General features: G+C 47.0%; 1 protein-coding gene across 50 annotated transcripts in view; it reads right to left on the bottom strand.

The window, feature by feature from the left end:
- Positions 1-23,061, bottom strand: part of ANK2 (ankyrin 2) — a 382,806-nt gene that overhangs the window by 162,562 nt on the left and 197,183 nt on the right. For 10 of the 50 annotated variants that reach the window (XM_033133601.1, XM_033133592.1, XM_033133590.1 and 7 more), the window contains exon 1: positions 2,756-3,110. The exons of 21 other annotated variants lie outside the window; for them this stretch is intronic. In XM_033133601.1, the coding sequence (XP_032989492.1) occupies positions 2,756-2,890 (135 nt within the window). In that variant the 5' untranslated portion in view covers positions 2,891-3,110. Of the gene's footprint in view, positions 1-2,755; positions 3,129-23,061 lie in introns of those variants that run through there. 19 more of the 50 variants (XM_033133573.1, XM_033133574.1, XM_033133569.1 and 16 more) reach the window with 5 other exon arrangements.

Here is a 23,061-nt window from a genome sequence, read left to right as displayed (position 1 = left end):
CCCTATTTATTGTTAATTGTGACAGGCACGCATGATGGAAAGTGACTGAGAAATGCATTTACTCAGATGAGTTAACGAGTGACCAGCTTACAGTATCCGCTGATAAGTAAAGAAAGACGGTAGATCTCTTAAGTGTGGGGAACAAACTAGATTGAACCACATACCGTGTTTCCCCGAAAATAAGACCTAGCCAGACAATCAGCTCTAATGCGTCTTTGGAGCAAAAATTAATATAAGACCCATGTCATGCGGGGTGGCCTGCAGGGTCTCTGGTCCCGCTCCCCACATAAGAACACAGGACATGGTGAGGCCAAAAAGGAACACCCACGGAGCCACAGGTAGGGGAGTCACACCACTATAGTCTCGCTGGCGGCTGGGTAGGAGACACAGGATCCACAACGTGCAATGCTAACTGCAATCCGCTCTTGCCAGCTCAGCCCCCATCTTCTTGCTAGCCCCCATTCACTGCTAGCATAGCCACGGCAGTTATATTAGTGGCCAATGGCTCACTGGTTACAGCTGACGGCCAACTAGCCATAGCTGATGGCCATTTGATCACAGTTGATGGCCATTTACTACCTGAGCCAGCACCTTTCCACATGAAGCCGAGAGCCTGGAAACTTCACTCCTGGCTCTGTCCCCACAACCCGGTATTATATTATATTATATTATATTATATTATATTATATTATATTATATTATATTATATTATATTATATTATATTATTATATTACATTACATTATATTATATGATACTAGGTCTTATATTATAGTAAAGTAAGACCGGGTCTTACATTAATTTTTGCTCCAAAAGACGCTTTAGAGCTGATTGCCCAGCTAGGTCTTATTTTCGGGGTAACACAGTATTTTGCTTAAACCCTTGCTATATCCTTGGTATTAAGAATTAACTTTTTTTTGCCCCAAAATGGAGAACTTCTGAGTAGAATACCTCCTCAGAAAGTAGGCAGCGGGCACGTTTCCCTGTCACATGATCACTATTTGCTCCGCCTGAGAAGTCTTTGGCGGAAAGGGTTACTCAATGTTCAGCAGGCTGTAAGTGTGTTACTCAATTCAGAGAAATCACGTTGTCATTTTGTTAAAATCAACTTGCTTTTTCTTTTTCAAGGCCAATAGCTATGCTGACAGGGACAGAAAAATTTTAACAGGGGGTGATATTTCTGTTGGTTACTTCTCTTAAAAAGTTTTACATCAGTTTCTGGCCTCTGAAGCTTGGAATGAGTTTCTCATGCCATCCCCTGGGCCTCAAAATCACATTTATATATAAAATCGTGCTTTCATTTACCTGAAAGAACCTATCAACACATGAAGCTATCACCACTTCTGTTCTCTACATTTTAAAAACTTTGCTTTATGTTTCATTTTTAAAGCGCCTCTAATTTATTTTCATGCATTACATTTTTCTTAATGACTTCTAAAAGGTGAAAAACAGAAATCACTTGTATAATTATAAACATTTTAAAGAGTGATCTGAATTCTAAACTAATAAAAACATTCATAGAAACCACCTTTGAAAAAAGGTAGTTATGTCTAAGGGAATATACTTATATATTGCAACTAAGCAAGCAAGTAGAATTACTAAAGTTACCCCAAAGTTCACCTTTTTTGCCCCCTTTGGTTCAGAAATTGCACCAGAAGTGGCGCCCAGCAATCCGGGTGACCCTTCTGGAGAAGGGGGTAATTTAAGCCACAACCCAGAAGCCCCGGCACTGCTGGCACGACCGTGCGGGGCCGCGCCCTCCCCACCTGTGCGTTCTTCACCCACAGTCCCTTCAGTGTCACCCCCACAGCACTGCCCCCTGTACCCCACCATTCAGACAGACCTGCTCTGCTCCTCTGCAAACACCAGCTCCGAGGGTGTTTCTACTGGTCACGTCCTGGTTTCTGTCTCAGTCCCACTGTGGTCTGACTATGTCCCTCCGAAAGGGTGCAGTTCCCCCAGGACAGAGTGAGAGCCGCGTGAGGGCACCACACGGACGCCTCACCCCCCCTGTCCCCTCCCGGGCCATCAGGAGCACGCCTGTGAGCACAGCACTCCGTCCTCTCACTCACAAGTCCCACATGTGGCAGTGTCACCCTTTCACTCTGAAATAAATCACTTGCAATAAGACCAAAGCCCTGGACCGACAGACCAAAGATCATCTTTATTCTCCAGCAGAAATGAAAATCAAAATGTTTCAGAAAGGTTTTGGCCCTCCCGCAGAAAACCACAATAAGCCCCTGTACCATTTTGAGGAACGCACCACAGCTCTGAATTATTGAAATCCGTAAGTCAGACATTGGATTGCTCCAGTTCTAAGCCTCTGCCCAAAATGCTGTCCCGCGCAGAACGGCGTCTCCAGGCCTTTGCCCAGAACTTGGTCCTGCACGAGGGGCAAAACGCCTCTGGGAGCTGCCATGGGCTCCCCTTCGCACACGCCGGACACTGAAAAGTGAACTGCGCATGAAAATAAAAGGACAGAGAGGCCAGGACAGCGAATATAAGTGAGTCTGCGACACACGTCACCCACTAATAAAATGCTTGCTGCGGAGAAAACTTCAAATTAAAGAGACAGCATCACAGCTGTTCCCAAGGGTCAGTCCACAGCCGCAGCCCAGCAGAAGGGGCAGGCGAGGGGGCAGCAGGCCTAAGGCACAGGCAGCAGGGGGTGGCCCCGGTGTCACTGCCACCCCCCTCCCAGCAGGCTCAGGCCCAGGACGCACGCTGGCCGGCCTCCCCCTGCAGCTCACACCTACCTGCACTCCCAGGTCCTCACTGGCCTCGCTGTCCCAACCACAGGGGTCCAGGGCCCTGTCCACCGCCTGCACGTGTCCCCGGGTTCTGGCGCTCTTCTCCGCATGGCAGGATGGGCAGAGAGCGGCATTGCCCATCTCGCTCTACAGGCCCAGCCCTCCGAGCTCTAGCCGGGGCTCCCGGGGGCTCAGGAAAGGGGACAGCCCACGCAGACGCCCCTGGTCTCCTCTGCTCCAGGGCCTTCCACGCCCCTCGGCCGTTCTCCCCATCTGCTGGCCGGTGTCAGGGGCAACTGAGCCCCACCAACTGCTGGCTGCCCGGAGCGACCAGTTCAGGCTGTGTGGCTATTTTTACACCTACCAGCCCAGCTATGCATGTCTGGGCCGGGCGGGGGTGGCCTTGTTTTGTTTGTCACCATGTGAGCAGCCTGCTGTCCACACGGGCCTCCGTCCTGCCAGGCGGTGTCCCCACACGTAGAGTCCCGCACCACGGTGACGGGCCTGGCTCATGGCCTCTTCCTGCTCACGCCCGCGCCTGACCAGTGGAGCAGGGAATCTCATTTTTGCAACTGCTTAACCCACAAGGCGTCCACTGGGCTCGCGTCCACGACTTTCTCGTGATCATTTACAGAACACAGCCATCCTTTCAGCATTCAGGATTCACTGGAAACACATCAATCAAAATGGCTCACTTTACACTAATATGGATGGTCTGTATTTTACAAATGATCCAGTTTTCCATCATCCATGATTGTGCCACACAAGAGCAAACATTTTGATTCATATCTAATTCTTTTTAAGTTTTACTATTTTGAAAATGTTTCCCCAGCTTTATCAAAAACCATCAAGAATGGTTTTCCACACTATACCTACTACCTTTGAAAGCATGTTACAGATTTCCAAAGGAAGTTGTTTCCCACTGAGATAGCACAGCAAACACAGAGCTTTGTGAAGACACCGGGACAGAATGAGGGGGTCACAGGCTCTGATGGATTCAGTTTTCTTCTCCCACTAGGGCTTCCTCTGAAACCTTGGTGCACAGTTATTTTAATACTGGCCACTCCAACCCCCTTGCTACCTGCTTGCTGTGTGCAAATCTCCTCTTCCAAACAGGTTTGGCTGCTAGATGGCAGCGTCCAGCCTGCTCTCCACCTGCTCGGTGCTGAATAGTAAATGTTTAAGAATGTACCAAATTGGAAGCAATCGGAGGAAACAGGATGTGAAGATGATCAGAAATTAGCCACATTACCCCTGGTAGAGCTCACCTTTCACCGTATGTGGCTGCTCAGAGCCCCAGGAACGCAAACCTGAAAATGGCATTAGGGACTCTAGACATCCACAGAGCCCACGCTGCTTTTCCCACTCTTCACCCCAAGCTCACGGCAGCGGCCCAGCCCCACACGCCGTGTTGTGAGAGCAACTCGTCCGTCCGCGGTGAAATTTGCACCTTCAAACCACACCTATGGGGGGAGCATACTTTCTCCACTGGGGTTCAGAGGAACCTAATCTACACAGTGTAAATGTAAAGCTGTGGGGGACATGGATGAAGCCAGAGCTTCCACTGCAGGAAGGAGACTAGACCGCCGGCCGGGGTGAGCTGAGCACAGCCTCTCATCGCCTGACCTCTCCTCGTACAGACCAACAATTGACCATCACATAGGGATTTCTCATCAAGGGTTCCATGTCCTCGAACCGCGCACTGCAGGAGTTAAGCTACGAAGTCCAATGATGTGTTTCAACTCTTCTAAAAGGATGTGCTTGTATCTTGTCCCCAAAGGTTCCCAGAGTGGGACAAGGCCATACCAAGTCACACAAGAATGTTCCCTCTTGAACATATGGGAACTATTTAATTCAGAATATAAACCAAGACTCGGCCAGTTGTTGAAAGAGGTGCACTTTGCCCACTTTCAGAGTCACTAGCTATTGTTAGAACACGAGAACTCAGAGGAGGCTTTCATGTAGAAACATGCAGCTTATAAACTGGAAGCCAGCCCTACACGCTCCCTCTCGCTCCTCCCTTACCCTAGAGCTAAGATCCGAAACTCTGCAAACCCAGTGCTGACACATGTGGAGGATGATCTGTCGGCTCTCGAGAGGAAGACGTCCAGGAGCTCAGAGCACGAGCAAGCCCACCCAGGAACGTGCACTGCTCCCAGGCACCTCCCACCCGTGCACACGACCCCCACCTGGCAGGCGCTGGACACCCGGCCCCTCACAGAGGTGGGCACCCCTCCCTGCCTCAGTCCATGCTCACTGTCTCTTTCAAAGCTGTCCTGAAATTCTCTCCCACAAAGGTCCCTGAATCCATGCTCCCTTTTTGGATAAGGGGCCACTCAGCTGCTGCCCTTCTGACACAGCACGGCCTGTCTCACTCACTGTCCCAGATGGAAACGCAAACCACACTATTAAATGTTCACTAAGGAAACGAATAAAATGCAGCCACAGATGGGAGCACAGCCCATGACAGCAACACTTAACCAGGCTACACGGACCTAAGCTGCTCCTTTTTAAGTATGACAGACTTCTAATTCTATTTCCAGATTTGCTGTAAACATCCCTTTTAGACTTTGAAAAATATTAACAACTTTTGGAGTGAATTTTCCTAGAAAAGAATTTGTAGTGCTTTGTGAAAAAAGGTCAATGAGGGTATGAACCAGGAAAGAAACAAGTTGACAGCTCTTAGAGTCACTCCGTCTCTCTCCTCCCTTCTCTCTTCTCCCCTCTATCTCCTCCCCTCTTTCTTCCCTTCACCCAGGAATCAGGAATCATCTCCCTCTTTCCCTAACAGAGAAATTTCCTGTTTGCTGACCCCAGTGTCGTGCTCCTGTCATTAGAGAAGCCCCAAATGTGCCCTGCGGTGGCACCAAAACCCACTGCCACAGCTCCATGCCTGCATGAGAATGGGCAAAGAAAGCACAGTGCACATGCCGGACTGTGGTTGCTGGAATGTTCTGTTTTCTGGCTGCACCCATTCAGTCATTACCCTGAAGGCAGAACCTGCAGTAACACCTCACAGCCCACTGGCCTCTGCAAACTGGAGCACAAGGTCAGGGTTGGGGGGGAACCTGCGGAAGCCCAGACGGTTCTAGTTCTGTCTCCTGGTGGTTACTAAGAGGCCCCACAGGTGTCACAGCAGCCTGAGTGACATGACATTCCGTCACCTAGCAGGCAGGCTCAGCAGGTCCTGGGCAGGGCCTCTGCCTAGTATTGTGCCCAAGGACGCCGGGCTCTGTGTGGACATCTGCCAGGGCAGAACAATGTCACCACTGTGCCTCAGAAATGCTTCAAAGTCATTAGGGCAAATGACTCAGAAAGCGAGTATGTGCAAGGTCGGCCACACTGGCGCAGGATCCGTGACCTTGGGGCACGATTCACAAAGTGTCTTCCTAACCCCCAGGCACGTTTACTGCTGTCACTTCATCTGCATCACTCACTTCAAACCCATCAAAAGCCAAAAGTCAGGAAGGAGTAAGAAGAAAGGCCCGGAATCAGCTGAAATCCTGCCAAAGTAGATGCTGAAGGCCCAAGGACAGCAGATCTGAACGCCATCCCTGCAGTTTTACATATCACCTTTCAAATAAGCAATTAGAGAACCGTCAGAAAACGAACACCTTTGAGAAGAAAAAACTGCCTCCATTCCACGACCTGAGGGCCCTGCCGTGGGGTCAAGGCCTGTGGGCTGGGCTGACAGCCGCGGAGTGGCCTGTGTGACCTTTACCAAACCTGGCTTCAAGTTTCCTGTGAAAACAAGGCGGTGAGACTAGGTGGCTGCCAGCTCCTTCCGGTCTGGGACACTCTGATTCTATGACACTTGTCAGTATCTGAATGCCCTGTGACACCGGTGGTGCTTGAAGCCGACCATCTGTTTACTTTCTTCACATGAATAAGGAGAAGAGCTGCCAGTGTCCCAGTCGCGGGTCCCTGGCTCTGCAAGCCACCACGTGCGGCAGTGACGCCCAGGGACCACGGAGATGAAGGGACCCCTGGGACATACGGCAAGTCTGTGCTGGTGGCAGGAGCCCGCTGCATCCTTGCTGAATATGGCCCCACTGACAAACTGGGGACATCTGGGAACCACCGCTCTCTATAGCCGATACCCCCCCAAAGTGACGTCATCAGACAGCAGCATCCTAGCAGGGCTGCAGGGGACACGTTTGCAAACCAACCCCATAAGCCAGCACACGTTTTACTCTCTCCCAAATACTTCAGTGAGTTTATTTTCACAGGGCAGGTACCATCGTATTAAAAATACCGAAAAAAACTGTTTTGCCAGAAGTCTGTGAAGCGGCAAACTAGGAGTCCCACTCGGCACCGCAGAGTTCAGGACAATTCAGGGCCACGTATCACAGAGGAGAAGAGCAAGAGAGCAAGCGCGTCCTCATCTGCAGCGTCGTGTGCGAGCACACAGTCCTGGCGTGAAATGCAGTGACACTGCGACGGTATTTCTGAGATTTACTTCCTGATCACCCTGAACACGTAAGGTTTCCGTTCCCTTGGCTGAACCTGGAAATCTGCTTAGATTACACCCCCCTTAACCCCCGCTGCCTCCCCCACCCCCCTCCTTCTTTGTGCCATGGGAGCCATAATTCAAGACTGTTTTGGTCCAATGTATTTGTTGGATTAAAGTAACATTTCGTTACCGCTGTTGGGTGCCAAATTCTCCTTGCCCTTCACGAGGCCAAGGGCACGCTGCTCTCCCTGCAGGAAGCACGGAGCTGTGGAGAGGGAGAGGGCACACAACACAGCAGGCGGAGCAACGCCGCGTTTGCAGCATTCTGCGTCCTTCCTGTCTTTGGCTGGAAGCTGAACACGTGGTAACCTCAGCAGCTGGACCTGTGACGTGGCTGCTGGGCCAGGACACCGGTGCGCGTTACAGGTCCCCGGGCCGCCGCCAGCATGCAGCACCGCTTTTCTGACGCGGTCAGCAGGAGGGTGTGTGGCCACGTTTGCTGGGCACAAATCAGTCAAGTCAACAGGGCCAAGCCACCACCCGCCTGCTGCAGCCCGCACCCTCCAGCTGTGCTGGGCTCCCTGGGACACCGCGCTGACGCCCTGAGGACCTACTTCCCTACAGGCGCCTGCACACAGCGGTACAAAGGGGCACCGGCCCTGGCCGCTGAGACACTAAGGGGACGTGCGGGGACCAGCCTCGGGGCACCTGGACTCCGTCCTGCTGGGCTGGGTTCTGAAACACACGCGAACAAGACCATTCAGCCACTGAAGAGAACCCACTGAGAAATGGTTAAGCACCCATGCCGGCTCCGCACCAGCTCTGTTTGTGGAGCGGAGGAACGATGAAAACCAAGAAGCAAGAAGGGCTCCCTCCATCCGTGGGGCCGTGACAGTTCCTTTCGGAAACTGACATCAGCGTTTCCACGTTACTGACATCCTTGTAAGTTTCCAAGTGTAGATGGGGCGACAGCCAACAGGGCTGACCGGAAAAGGCCTCAGGTGACTCTGAAATGAATGAATGGGGTGGAGCGCACCTGCCGACACGGTGGGAAAGGCTGGTGCCCAAAGCAGCAAGACTGTCAGAGGCACCTTCACGGGCTGCGGGGAGGAAGCCACCAGCTCGGGACCCACGTGTCAGCCTCACACAGGCCACCTGGTGACACGGTGACACGCAGCACTTAGCATCCACACAGGAGACGGGGGCTGTCCTGGGGAATCTGCAGCTCACCTGTCCAACACCGGCTCACCGGTGAGCCAGCAGGGACCCCTCCACTGAGCTCAAATGCAAGGACAAACTCATCTGGCCTTTCCACACTCGTCAATTCTCACCTCACTTAGTGTTTGGATGACATTTTCCTCCCAGACCTAACTACATACACTGTACACTCACCCTATGCTCTAGAGAAACAGCAGGTTTTCATAAACCGTCTGGGTTATGAACCGGTTTTCATAAACTGGGGTTACGACACACAGTGGGAGGGTTTAAATGTTTTGATACATCTGTCATTATCAAAGGAATTTCTTCAGTTGTAAAACAGCCCGGTTCAATGTAATCACATCCACACTTCAATATTTTAATCTGCTGGTCTCAAAGTATTCTAAAATGGTAATTTCCCAACAAAATTACTGTGTGCGCACACACCACTCACACCATTTGAAACAAAGCAGGAGACACTGAAATGCACAGCCAGGCTGAAGCCAGGCGCTGACCAACGAGGAACATAGTCAAGGTCAAAATGCACACCTCATACTGGTTCAAACTGGAACAGATATGAACATTTACCAAACTGCCAAGTGAGCCTGATTTATTACGAGGATGGTGACAGACGTTAGGCCCTGCGTTGACGCGTCCAGCAGCTGCCTGCACTCGCCTCTGGCATCACTTGTTTTCTGCAAACTGCAGATTGACTGTGCAGCAACCAAGAATTAAATTAACTACAATTATGGAACAATAGGCTAAATTTAATATATTTCAAAGGGTGAGAAAACTTAGAGCACAGAAAAGAATCTGAGTTTCATTTTCCAACTGAAAATTAGTTTGGGTTCTACTTCAAGACCTCTCTAGAGCAAATGTATTCTTCGTACCTTAAAGTATAAATAATTGTTTATAATCATTCACATATTATTCATACTGGAATAAACATCCTGATTACGTGTCTGTTATACTCCCTGGAAAATGGGAGAATTTTTTTTTAAGTTTTTTATTATGTTCTACTTTTTTCTAAAGACAGAATAATGTTACGGAGCAATCACAAACCATGGGAACAAAAATATTTCAAAGTCAGTATCATTGATTCAGTTCTGCTAACAGTGTGTCCGTGTGGCCTGGCCCGAGCTGCGTGTGCCTAAGGAATAGTACTGGACCGGTGCCATCAGCCTGCAGCTTGAACTTCATATTCCCATCCAGGTAACGAGCTGTAGTGAACGACTCATGTACTAATGTGTGTGAGTGCTGGACTCTTACACTCATACGTGTATAAACCATGCTATGAGGTCAGCATCTCATTTATCTCCTCTGCAGGAAGAGAAGGAAGAATGGAAGGAAGGAATGTAAATACAGAGGGTGCCATTCATTTTAAGAAAGGAAAAAACCATCAAAATTGTAATACTCAATCTATACCGATAACAAAAGATGAATACAAGTCATGCTTGACGTCTGCAATTAAAAGAGGTGCTCAAAGTGGTTCCCATCAGCGTCCAACACTTCTGATTACAGCGAACTACTGCTTGAACAACGCTGACCAGTGTGTCCACTTGTAGACATTATTTGGCACCCCCAGTATAAAAAGAAAATACAGATCTGCCTCTAAATCTTAAGTTTTTTGTTTATTGTAAGAGTTATTAAACATATTTTTAATAAAAACGTGTTTCCTTTCTACTAGTTCTTCAGTGCTAGTATTTAAGCACACTGAGGGCTTTCTTCACTCAATAAGGAATGTGTCTGCCCCCTAAGCCAGTTGTCCTCCCGAACCTGCTCTCAGCCGGCCGCCAGCTCAGCTGACCACCCCCATGCACACACCTTGCTGTCACGGTGGAAATGGTCTCTGACACGCCCTTTCCCACACACAGTCCTGTTCCATCCCTCAGCCCGAGTTAGGTCTGGACTCACAGTCACCGTCTCGTGGGCAGAAACACTTCCTGCTTCCAGCCCACTCCCTACACCAAAGCCACGATGACCTTGGCAGAGCTCAGACCCTGTAAGCGGCAGTGAAAGGCAGACGCTGCAGTGAGCTACAGCTCTGTGCGACCTGACCCTTCTCCCAGCCTCGTCTTCACCTTTCTCTCCTGTAATTTGTTCTGGGCTTTTATGCACAACTCCCCCCCACACACACCCCGTATTGACAAGACTTGTCTTGTGAACCCTGCCTGCCTGGCAGGACTAAGCCTGCTGTGGACATGACATCAGCACGACTGCTACTGGGTGCCATCTCTTCATGGCCGTCCCCTCAGCAGACTTGAGGCCGTGGTTGATATTGTGTGTAATTGTCCGTTTGACCCTCGTTCTTCTCAGAGTGCATCTAATGTTGCAGACACTCATAATTGGTTACTGAACAGATAAACTATAAAAATCTCCCTTAACATTTAAATATGATTGGTTTTTACAAACATGATTTCATCATCCCGTAAACATTTACCCAGCATTCTGTGCCAGCCCAAACCGATCACTGAAGTACAAAGACACAAGTGTGCAGCATTTCTGACGTCACACACACAGAGGAGCTGCCGTGAGTGTAATACAGGCGGGCTGCAGCCCTTTCTTCATCCCCGATAACGCTGCTCCGTCTTGTTCACGTCACTACCGGCAGCTCGTGTTTGTCTTTTCAGGTGTTTGAACTTGTTGTGAAATGTTCTAGGTACCGAGCATACTGGTGATTATCTGAATATGAGGAGGAACGAAGGAACAAAATGCAAATGGCCACAAACGAGAAGATGGTGCAGGAAGCAAGAACAAGACAGCTGGCCAACCACGGACTTTCAACCCCCCTACAACCCACGGACGTGAGCCGTGCGCACCCGGGAAAGGCGGGAGTGTCGTGCACAGGTCCAAGCTGACTGCACCTCCGGTAAACAAACGCCCACTCACACTCACACTCCCACACTCACACTCACACACACTCACACACTCACACTCTGTTACGGGAATCGGCGCACGGACACGCCCTCGGCGCCTGCACGCGCTGCCCACCCGTGTGTGCGAGTCCACGGCACAGCGTCCTCCGCTCTCTGCGGCGACAAACTAACTTTCAGGAAAGTCCAGCGCTACCCCCGCCGCACTGATGAACTGACGACACGCCCACGCTCTTGGGGTCCGGGGCCCCGAGGTCTGCCCTCTTCTTCTGCACGGGATCCTGTGGGAGACACAAGGATGGTCACACCTGCTGCCACCCCGTCCTGACTGCTGGACGTACGCGCGGAACGGGTGGTTCGAGCCCCCGGACCCTCCCCCTCCTGCCTCCTCCTTTCTGTGCTCCTTCCGGAGACCTCGCTGTGCGTCGGGCGCGTCGTGTCCCTGCAGGGCTGCCCTTTGCTGCCAGCCTCGGTCCTTGAACAGTCACCTCGCGGCGCACACCTGCATCGCAGGTTCTTCTCTCCAGCATCATAAGCTGCAGAAGCACAGACACATGCTTCTTATTATAAAGCTCACCTTCCCCGTTTGACAAATGACAGTGGCCACATCGCCTCGTGGCATCGCTAAGTCGCCTGCTGTCCCTTTTGTGGTGGGCACAAAGCCTGCCACACACAGCACTGCCCAGGAAACACAGCCAGGGCTGCGCTTCCGCAGCTTGACGCGTCTTCCTGTGAATGGATGGCCCCAAATGCTGGCTCCTGTCCTACAGCTGAATTCCAAAGTGCCACAAAGTCAGATGGAGCATCGAAGTCCCACCAGCAAGCTTCAGAGAGCCAACGTCTGCGTATGTCCCTAAAGGTGTTCGTTGGCCGTGAGGTCTGTGGCGAATGGATCTTTCTGGGCTTCATGCTCCTCACTTGAAAAATGAGGTTCAAGCCGCCTGAGCCATCATGAGAAGTCACTGATGTAACGCATAACCGCCAAGGCTGGCCGACACGTCCTTGTTTCTCTCTGCATCCATGCCTTGTGCCCCACTGGGTCCCTGAGGCGCCCCGCTTGGTGGCTCCCTTCACCCCCATTTCAGAGCAAACAGCTCAGACTTCCTCAGGCTTCGTCTCGGCGGCTCGCACCGCAGCCCCCTTCAGAAGAGCTCGTACCACTCCTGTGTCATTCACCAACCACCCAGAGGCACGTCCTGCACCTCACCTATCTGTAGGGACAGCCAGTCCCTAAGTCGCGTAGCTTCACTTTCCTTGTCATGTTGTCACTGAACAGGAGGAGTCCTGGTTGCTAAGTGAGTTGGTGGGACCACACGTCTGGTCCCTCTGGCTAAGGGCTGGGTCGCCCCGCTCCACACAGCTTTGTAACACTTGCCGTCCCAGTCCCAAAGCTTGCCCCACAATCAGAGTTGGCAGGTGGTGTCATGCTGGCAAGAGCACGTGGCTCGCCCAAGTCCTGACAGGGTGCAATGCCCCTGCCCACCCTGCCATGGGCACACATCTCTGCAGCTGGACTGCCTCTGAGGCCAGATCCCAAACGTCCCCAATCAGCAAGGGGAACAGTGCCATCGTGCCTCGGGCTGTAGTGGCACAGAGTCTTTCTGCATGATGATTCTACACTTTGAATTTCAATCCTTTTAGCTTATCAAACTTGTTTTCAACTTCACATTCTTATGGAAAAGATCCCATCCCTTTGTTAAATCTTACTAAAATGACCATTCCCTGAAGTACATACTACAATGAAACTGCAACACTGTAACTTCAATATGTTGAAAACTCAGGAGAAAAAATGTAGAGAAAGAAACATTATTAAGACACATATAAAACTGGAAACAATCCCTTGGGAGACACAGACACATGTGGCTGGCATCCATCCATCCACACACACGCATCATACCTTAGAGACAGAACTCAGGACAATTCTCCAGGCAGAACCTACTTCAAAGTCGTTCCTTAGGAAACACCCTCTAATCAAGGTGCATTTGAGTTTCTGGCCGCTTGTGACGTCTCAGGACAGTGCTGTCTTGTGTTTGGCGTGGTGGGTACGCTCCTCGTTGACTTACGACTCTGCTGGGTCACGTTCGTGACCTGCCTACTCCTCGGCATTAAAGGGAAGCTGAGTTCGGAGAAGAGAGGAGAGGAGAGGAAAGGAAAGGTTTGGGGCCCGTGGAGTCTTTGGCAGCACTCCCCTTTCCTGGCTTGCCCAGGTGTCCTTTCATTCCTGAAGCTTCCGTGAAAATGCAAGTGGTTTCAGAGAGGACATGAGGCAGCACAAGGTCCCCTCACTGTCCTCTGTGCACACGAGTGTTGGGTCACACTCAGCCCCGCGCCGACCCGCACAGCAGAGGCCCGGCCCTCAGCCTGCATCCGCATCCATGACACACGCGAGAGGCCACGACCGCCCATCTGGGGTCGAAACGAGTGCCACACGTCTACGGTGTACATGCTTCCAAGTGGAGGAAACTGCACGCACACCGTTGTATAAATCCAGGGGACACTGACACATCTACAGGAATGCAGGTAACACACATAACTCACATGCCTGGGGCACTGGCGTGGGGATGCCTCGTCACTGGAGCCTGAATGACATTTGTCAAAACAGCAGGCAGAGAACAGGAAAGTTACTGAGTTTGGCCACGCTCAGGCAAGCCAAGCTTGTGATTAATACACACCGCATGTGACGAGGATCCCTCGGTGGACACAGTCAGAAAGCACATGTATGTACACACAACACACACACACACACACACATACAACACACTCACATCACACACACAACACACACTCAACACACACAACACTCACAACACACACACAAACACATGTCTATATATTTCTCTGTCTCTGTATCTACCTGTCTATCTTCATCTAGCCATCTAGCCATCCATCCATCCATCCATCTATCTATCAATCAATCGATCGATCAAAAACCATGAGTTTATACCGATACCTTCAGGGACATGTTTATCCTGTGAGTGTTAAATATCTTTCCTTCTTCACCAGATAAAAAAGGGGAGAAATCTGGCAATATAATTACTATTATCAGGTGCAAAGTGCTTTCAGAAAGACTCTTTCATTCTGTTCCTCACAGCTACCCTGGGATGTGTTGTTATTATTAGAGTTCATCGTTATCAACCCAGACTTACAGGAAAGAAAAGTGAGGTTGAGGACGTGGGGGCAGAGCAGGACCCGGCCCTCAAATATCGTACTTGTGCTGAGACAGAGGGAGAGCACTTCCTTCTGTGGCCTTTTCTATACATAGTCTCTGTCTTCAAGTAAGAGTGACCTCATCCTACCACCATTGCAAAGTTACCCTATATAAAGTATCTTTATTGCCCCCTACATCACACCTTAAGTTTTTCTGGTTCTGTCAATGATACCACCATTTTTAATGTCACTGAAATGCATACACAGAGTCATCTTTATGCATCCCCTGCTTTCTCCTGCAGCCAGGTAAGTGCTGACACCCACCCGGCCCCACCCTGGTTTTCCTGTGTAGCCCCCCTAGTCACCACGGAACTTTCCACAGTTTCTTATTTTCGCCTCATTGAGTTCAGTTACCTCTTACTTGCTCTTAAGGCTCTTCTGTGCCATGGGCTTTATTTCCAGCTGCCCACCAGCTCCTGCCCAGCCCTCCCACCCTGGCCCTGCCCTGCCTGGAGCTCGACTCCTGGGTCATCCTCTGGGGTTCTCACCCCCGACCCAGCCCTAACCATCCACCCAAGTGAAAGGCTATTTCGCCTCCTCTAATGCTGTCCTCCAGTTCTTCTGCCAGTGCCACTAACCTAAAATACAGTGGTACCTCAGTTTTCTAAGACAATCCGTTCCGGAAGACCATTCGAGTTCTGAAACGTTCGAAAACAGCCGATGGCTAGGCCTCAGGACCTTGCACTCAGCGGAAGCCATGTCAAGTGTGACATGTTCGACTTCCAAGGTGTGTTTGAAAACCAAAGCATTTACTTCCGGGTTTACGGCGTTCGTAAACCGAAATGTTCATCAGTGGAGACGTTCGAAAACCGAAGTACCACTGTACCTAGTAGGAGACACGCTGCCTGAGAGAAAATATTTATTTTTTGCTCAATCCAAAATCTTTACCTGAATTACATGATGTATTATGTGCCTCTGAGCTCATGCCAGAAGTAGCAAGGATAACTGATGGAAAGGACGTATGATAATTCTTTACCCAACACAAGAAAAAAGCGAAATAAACAAGTACAATCTGAAAGAGCTTCTGGGAGACGCTAAGTGGAAAATGTAATTACAACAAGAAAGCGTAATTTCTGAGTCTCTTGATGAATCAGGTTCTATGGGGTTTTACAGATCACTGGAGTGACGGACTTGTTGCATAAGCTCGTCTGGCACTTACCACAGAACACGTGATGTGAGGGCTTATGTGACGGCCAATGACAGTGACCACGGGGGCATCAGTCACCAAGCTCCCTCCCTGCTCAGCCGGTCACTACAATCTTCCTCCATCTTTCCACTGCTGTCCTCTGTACCAACGCCAACACGAATGAGACATTGCCTCTGCGTTACAGGGCTGAATACGAGCGTCTGCTGTTCTACACGAAGCCCCTTAATGACTCACTCAAGTCGTTCCTAGTCAGAGCTGGCCTCTGCCACCTGGTCCTTTGTCACCTGCCTCTCTCCGTTTGCGCCAGTCTGATGCCTGCCCCAGAGCCCACCAGAAGCCCACGGTTTGCAGGGAGCACCCTGAACAAAAGCTGCCCGTTTCCTCAAAGGAGCTTCTGTTTCCAGGTCCCCTGTCCCACTTGCATTCCACTAGTTTCAGCTGTTTGAGAATGTGACACAGTTTAAGGAAGCACCCTAGGCCAGGCCGAGGCAGAGTGTTAAGTGGGAACCATGTCCTACCCCTGGAAGAGCTCACCACCTTCTCACTGCCTTCTCCTGGAAGTTTCATAAGACTACCTCATTTTCGATACAACCAGTCTTAACGCCTTCCAGAAAAACGTCGAGAACAGGAAACGACCTCCTTCCATGATTTCCCTGCCAGATAAGAGCTGACCAACACTAGACCTGTTAAAGAAAATGTGCATCACATGTATAAAAACAAACTCGAATCCAACCTAATGGCCCAAATAACATTTATTCTTGTGATTTATGAGAGTCCCTGCCACCCCAGGCGGACTGCAAGCGGACTGGGTGAAGGCATAGTGTCAGCTCCCAAATGTTCGTATTAAACGAAGAACTTGGCAATTCCACTGAACCACTGCAACCACTTATACAGTAAAAGGAAATAGCGAAATTTGCTTCAGATGTTCAGAATCATACGGCACAGAAAGAATCCAAACAGATCTCTGGTCCTCGTCACTTACAGATGAGGAAACTGAGGGCACTTGTTCACCCATCACAGTTAGTGGAGAGAATTAAACACGGGACTCCTGAATTTGGTTTTTTGGGAGCATTGGAAGTATCTGGAAATTCTGTGTAAATATCACTTGATTAGTAAATAGCTAGCTGCCATCCTGTCTGTCCTTACAGCCTAGTTCCCACATCCATCTAGAGTCGAGCCGAACATTGAAAGGCTTGACAACTAACCCTGGTTTCTTTACATCAATAATAAAACTAAAGTAAATTCTCAGAGTTCATGTTTCTGATATTACTTTTTTTTTTTTTTAATTTAATCTAGAGGTTAAATAGCTCCCTGGAAAAACAAACATTTGGAAAACCATCATAATTCACATACAGATACAAAAAGAGAGTTCAGTGTCAATCTTAATTTTAGGCTTTTTTTTTTAAATCAACTATAAATGAGTGAGTTAAAATTGGTAATAACAGGTCTCTATGCAAAATACATACAGAATGCCGAGACACATCTATTAAGGTGAAACAACACTATTTCTCCTAACCAAATAAAGACTACATTAATACGTTTATAATTGTTACCCCTGATATTTCTCTTCCCTAAAACTACATACGTTGTTTTCTACTAAGGTGCCTATGATATCGGCAGCGTGGTAATGATGTAAATGAAGGGACATCTTCAGAAAAAGGCTACGCCGGACTACAATGAAGCTCCAGTGGGGAAAAACGGTTTTCTCTGGCAAGCTGCTCGTAAGTGAGGGGCTGGAAGGGGTGATTCCAAGTACATATGCTGACAGCCCCTTCCAGAATTCTGTGCGACCTGGTAGGGAGGCCCTTCCAGCCTCCCGGGCAGCTGCGGTGAGCCAGGAAGAGAGGAGAGAGAACTGTTGGTAAAATACTCATGCAACAAAACAACACAAAACAAACAAAACTCCTAGCTCTGTACATAGTTGAGTTAGAAATATTAAAAAGAAATCGCTGAAGATTTGAGGGAGATAATTCATTTATGAGTTGCCCATTCCTTCTTCCTCATCTGCGTTCATGCCATTTTATGTAATTTCGGTACAAGAAACAAAAAGTTCTTGTTGACTTGTGTTGGGAGTTCCAGAAGTGCTGCCATCTCTAAAGGTTTGAGGTCTCCAAGGCTGCTGAGTTACCAATTATGTCCCTAGGACATTTATCAGTTTACTCAAAACACCACAATCTGTAAAAGATATAACTTTTGAATTACAATTTATTGGCTTTCCTTCAAAAACTTAGCTTAGAGAACATCTCGGTGCTCTTTGAGCTTAGTTATGTGGAACTCAGAAACACACATGCCTCGTTCCTGAAGATTATTCCATTTAGGCAGAGACAGTCATATTGTAGGTTGGGAAGCCTCCCAGCTTCTCGCTTAAACATTGGGTTCCTCCTCTCGGCACTCAGAATTAATTGGTTATTATAGAGATCAATTAGCCTCATTAACTTCCAAAAAGTTGCCAAGCATCTCCTATCTACACATTGAAAGTTGTTTTCAGTGGCATTGTAGTCATACTGATCATTAGAAGTAGATCTGTTATTGCTCCAAACTCAAAGATGGGGCAGAGTAGGGCTGATGGGAGTGTGTGAAAATGTCTGTCCCCGCAGTTTCCAATCCTGGTCGGAATCACGCACAAGCTTTAAAAATATATACGTAGTTACAGACAAGTAGATCAACGGAAGAGAATAGAGAGCCCAGAAATAAACTCACACTTACATGGTCAACTAATGTATGACAAAAGAGGCAAGAATACACAACGGGGAAAGACAGCCTGTCCAGTAAATTGTTCTGGGAAAACTGGACAGATACATGCAAAAAATGAAATTAAGACTCCTTGTTTATGCCATGTACAAAAATAAGCTCAAAATTGATTAAAGACTTCGATGTAAGACCTGAAACCATAAAACTCATAGGGGAAAACATAGGTAGTAAACTCTCTGACACCAGACTTAGCAGTATTGTTTTGGATATGTCTCCTGAGGCAAAGGCAACAAAAGCAAAAATAAACAAATGGGACTTTATTAAACTAAAAAGTTTTTTAGCAAAGGAAACCATCAACAAAACAGGCAACCTACTGAAAGGGAAAAGATATTTGCTAATAATACATCCAACAAGGGGTTAATAACCACAATAAATAAGGAGCCATAAAACTTAACACCAAAATAAAAACAAACAATCCAATTAACAACTGGGCAGAGGACCTGAATACATATTTCTCTAAAGAGGACATGAAGATGGCCAACAGATACATGAAAAGATGCTCAACATCACTAATCATCAGAGAAATGTAAATCAAAACCACAATGAGATACCACCTCACTCCAGTCAGAATGGCCATCATCAATAAATCAACAAACAAGTGCTGGTGAGGATGTGGAGAAAAGGGAACCCTCGTGCACTGTTGGTGGGATTGCAGAGTGGTGCAGCCACTATGGAAACCAGTATGGAGGGTCCTCAAAAAGTTAAAAATAGAACTACCTTATGACCCGGCAATTCCACTCCTGGGTATTTATACGAAAAAAAACCAAAAACACTAACTTGAAAAGACACGTGCACCCATTTTCACTGCAGTACTGTTTACAACAGCCAAGATATGGAAGCAACCTAAGTGCCCATCAGTAGACAACTGGATAAAGAAGACGTGGTACATATATGAAATGTAATCAAACAATACAGTGAATGCTTAAATAAAAACTTATTACAGTAAAAGACACATTGCCATTAATCACTCTCAAACACTCCCCCCTCGCTTCAAACACACTCATCCCATCATTTTTGCCACTTTCTGAAGCAGTTCTGGAAGTCCTCTTTCGTAAGCGTCTTTAGTTGTGCTCTCATGGCTGCCTCGATGTCCTGAATCAATTCAAAACGTTTTCCTTTCATGGTCATTTTGACTTTGGGGAAGAGCCAGGTCCGGTGAATAAGGTGGATGAGGACACACCGTAATGTTTTTATTTGACAGAAATTGCTGTAACAGAAGTGATGTGTAACACGGAGCGCTGTCATGATGGAGGATGAAGTACAGACGCTCACGAAAGAGGACTTCCAGAACTGCTTCAGAAAGTGGCAAGAATGATGCAATAAGTGTGTTCAGAACAAGGGAGGGAGGGGGGATATTTTTAGGGGAATTAATAGCAATGTGTCTTCTACTGTAATAATTATTTTTAATTAAAACATTCACCATATTGTTTGATCATACCTCATTTACCATGGATATTTATTACTCAGCCATAAAAAAGAATGAAATCTTACCACTTGTGACAACATGGATGGACATAGAGGGTATTATGCTAAGTGAAATAAGTCAAAGAAATATACCATATGATCTCACTTATATGTGGAATCTAAAGAACAGATTAAATGAACAAACAAAACAGAAACAAACTCACAGATGCAGAGAACAAACTCATGGTTGCCAGAAGCAAAGGGGGTGGGGGGATGGATGACAAAGGGGAAGGGATTAAGAAGTACAAATAGGCATTTACAAATTAGTCACGGGGATGTAAATAAAGTACAGCACAGGGAATATGGTCAGTAAAATTGTGTAACTATGTACGGTGTCTGATGGGTACTGCACTTATCGGGGAATCCTTTTGTAAGGTATATAAATGTTGAATCACTATGTGGTACACCTGAAACTAACATAACATTGTATGTCAACTGTAATTTACAATTTTTTAATAAGATAAAGATAGATGGATACATAGATGATAGATAGATAGATAGATAGATAGATAGATAGATAGATAGATAGTGATCTCCTTTTCTCCCGTCTACCCCAGAATTCTGATATTACGAATGGGTCGGAGCCAGATGATTCTGATGAAATTTTCCACGATATATATTCAAAAGTCAAATTTTGAGCAAAAGTTTCACACTCAAATAGCTGATGATTCTACTAACAATTTAGGTGGAACTCCAAAATTTGGGAAGGCTCTTCTTTGTACTACTACTCTTTATTTTAATTATATAATGTCAGTCATTGAGAATGAAAGTAAGCATTCTTTGTCAAGAAGAAATTATTTGGAGATAAACAAATGAAAAAGGGTGACGTAATGGAAAAATCCAAAGATGAAAAGATCAGTAAATGTGGTGAGAGAATTCTTCCTTGTATTTTCACTGATTCCTACAATGCTCCTACAAAATATTTTCAGGATTTTTATGATGCCAAAATGTGCTGTATCATTATTTTTACCCAAGTGACGAATGAGGTGACTGATGAAATTTAAAGTTTGATAATAAAGGTCACCAACGAATTAATTCTGATTTTTTTAAAGATTAAAACATTTATATGAACTCGGATTAGTATAACAAAAAAGGGGGAAATAACATTGGGTTCTGTTTAAAGCTTTTAGATTCCAAAATAAATTCCAAAATAAAACTCATTCATGGCAGCTTTTTAAAATTAGGATTATATTTGTTGTTTAACAGTCTTCTTAAAAACTTATCTCAAGCCACATTAATTGGGACTGTTTTTGCCAGAAACCCACAAATCTGACAGCTCTAAGCTAGTAGTCACCCACTCAATAGTTGAAAGAGGTCCTTTATAATTAAAAACTAATAACAACTCAGACTTACGTTGCCAGCAAAGAGTGCCATTAATAGTGCAAGTCACTTATATAAAGGTAATTATTCTAGCCACGAAAGGGTTTGTGAATTGAGCTAAGAAAAAGGGACAGAAGGAAAGTTAAAGAGGAAGAAATGGATTTTAAAAGCCGTGATTCTATGGATCACGTAAACAGGTATTTACTTCGACTCAAATGGGAGAGCGAATCAATAGAGCTTTCCAATTTCCCCTCACACATGGACACGAGGACATCAGAAGAGCAAGTGTCCCGATGAGGCTCAGATACCCCAGTCCTCCTCATGTCCAGGTGGAGGAGGGGCTGCCGGAAGTTCCAGGAAGATACTGTGATGTCCTGAAAACGTTACTGGAATTTTCCATGTTGCAGAGTTCAGATGCAAGGCATTACACAGGACCACGTTATTCTGCTGTGATTAGTATTTTTAATCCCCTTGTGTTGGTTGGGTGCCCAGAAATCCGTGTGCATGCCGCCCAGAGTGAGCCTCCTGTTGGAATCAGGCTGCTGAGCGCCGCGGGGCCCCAGAGCTGGAGGGGCGACTGGTCTGTGCACGTCCTCCCACTCCTCACGGACACCCACAGACCACCAAGTGGGCGGACACAGCTGGCCACTCTATTTTATGTTTATTTACAACTCATTCCTGTAACACAATTCAATATGTTCCTCTCCATACTTGTAAATAAAACATTCTTCCATTTTCAAATTATACTAAGATAATAACCTTCAAAAGTCTTCATCTCTCTGTGTCCCCTTACAACCTGGTGATAAATCCATTACATATACTCAGTATTCTCACTGTCATCAATTTAATAACCAAGGAGATGAGGAGAATATGTTGTCCTAGAAATAGTAAGCCTGATCCCTCCAAGATAATAATAACATACATAAAAACCAAAGCAAACACCTGTTCAAAACCTTTTTCTATGAAAGTCAATGGAAAGGACTTGAAAGAAATGTTGCTTTTATTTTCTACTTTATCCCATGCAAAAATCGCCTGTGCCAGTTTAATGAATGTAAATATCCAAACACATTGTAAGTCCTAATAAAATTGCAGGAAAGAATGATGATATAAACAGTCTACCATTGACAACAATTGCTGTATTTAAGGAGAAAATGCTGACTTCTAGTAGCTGAATTTCCAAGAAATCTCATGAAATATTGTGGTGCAATTACAATAGAATCACAACCTTAAATTTATCTAGCTTCCTTTCTTATATGTCATTTAACTTATTCTCATAGTAATTCAATTTCTTCCATTGTAGGAAGGTGTGGAGGGGAAGGAACTGAGGCACTGGCACGTTAAACGTTTACTTCTTACACTCTGCATTCAGTGTGGCACAAGACCAAGAAATCATAATACCTTTTCTCCCCTGATGAGCTTTGGAGCCTGGGTTTCAGTTCCAACTCTGCCACACACTAGTTGCAGGTGATAATGCAAGTTCCCTAACCCTAGGTCTCAGTTTCCCCGAGTGTGAAATGGAGAGAGCAGTACTGGAGGGCACTGCCATCAGGATTGAATCTGTGCCAGACACAGGGCCAGTGGGTGCTCAGGAAATGTTATCATCAGCTTCTAACAGGGAGTATCAATTCTGCATTCTCAATAGTACAAACTGAAACAATGGGAAGACTTTCTGAAGCATTAGGATACTAAGAACTAGTCACGCAAACTGGCTTTTATGTCAGATAATTCGTGGGTGTTGCAGACATTATGATGGGTTGGAAAATGGTTTGTCCATGCTAAGAAATGGAGAATACATCGATTTATTTGAAAATAACTGATAAATTTAAACGAAGAAGACCATTTTAAACATATGCTTTGCTTGCAAGGATGGAATTGGTTTTTTCAACCAATTCCTTAAAAA

This window comes from Rhinolophus ferrumequinum, chromosome 18, assembly GCF_004115265.2.
Source record: "Rhinolophus ferrumequinum isolate MPI-CBG mRhiFer1 chromosome 18, mRhiFer1_v1.p, whole genome shotgun sequence".
NCBI lineage: Eukaryota > Metazoa > Chordata > Mammalia > Chiroptera > Rhinolophidae > Rhinolophus > Rhinolophus ferrumequinum.
This window is presented reverse-complemented; position numbering and strand designations above follow the sequence as displayed.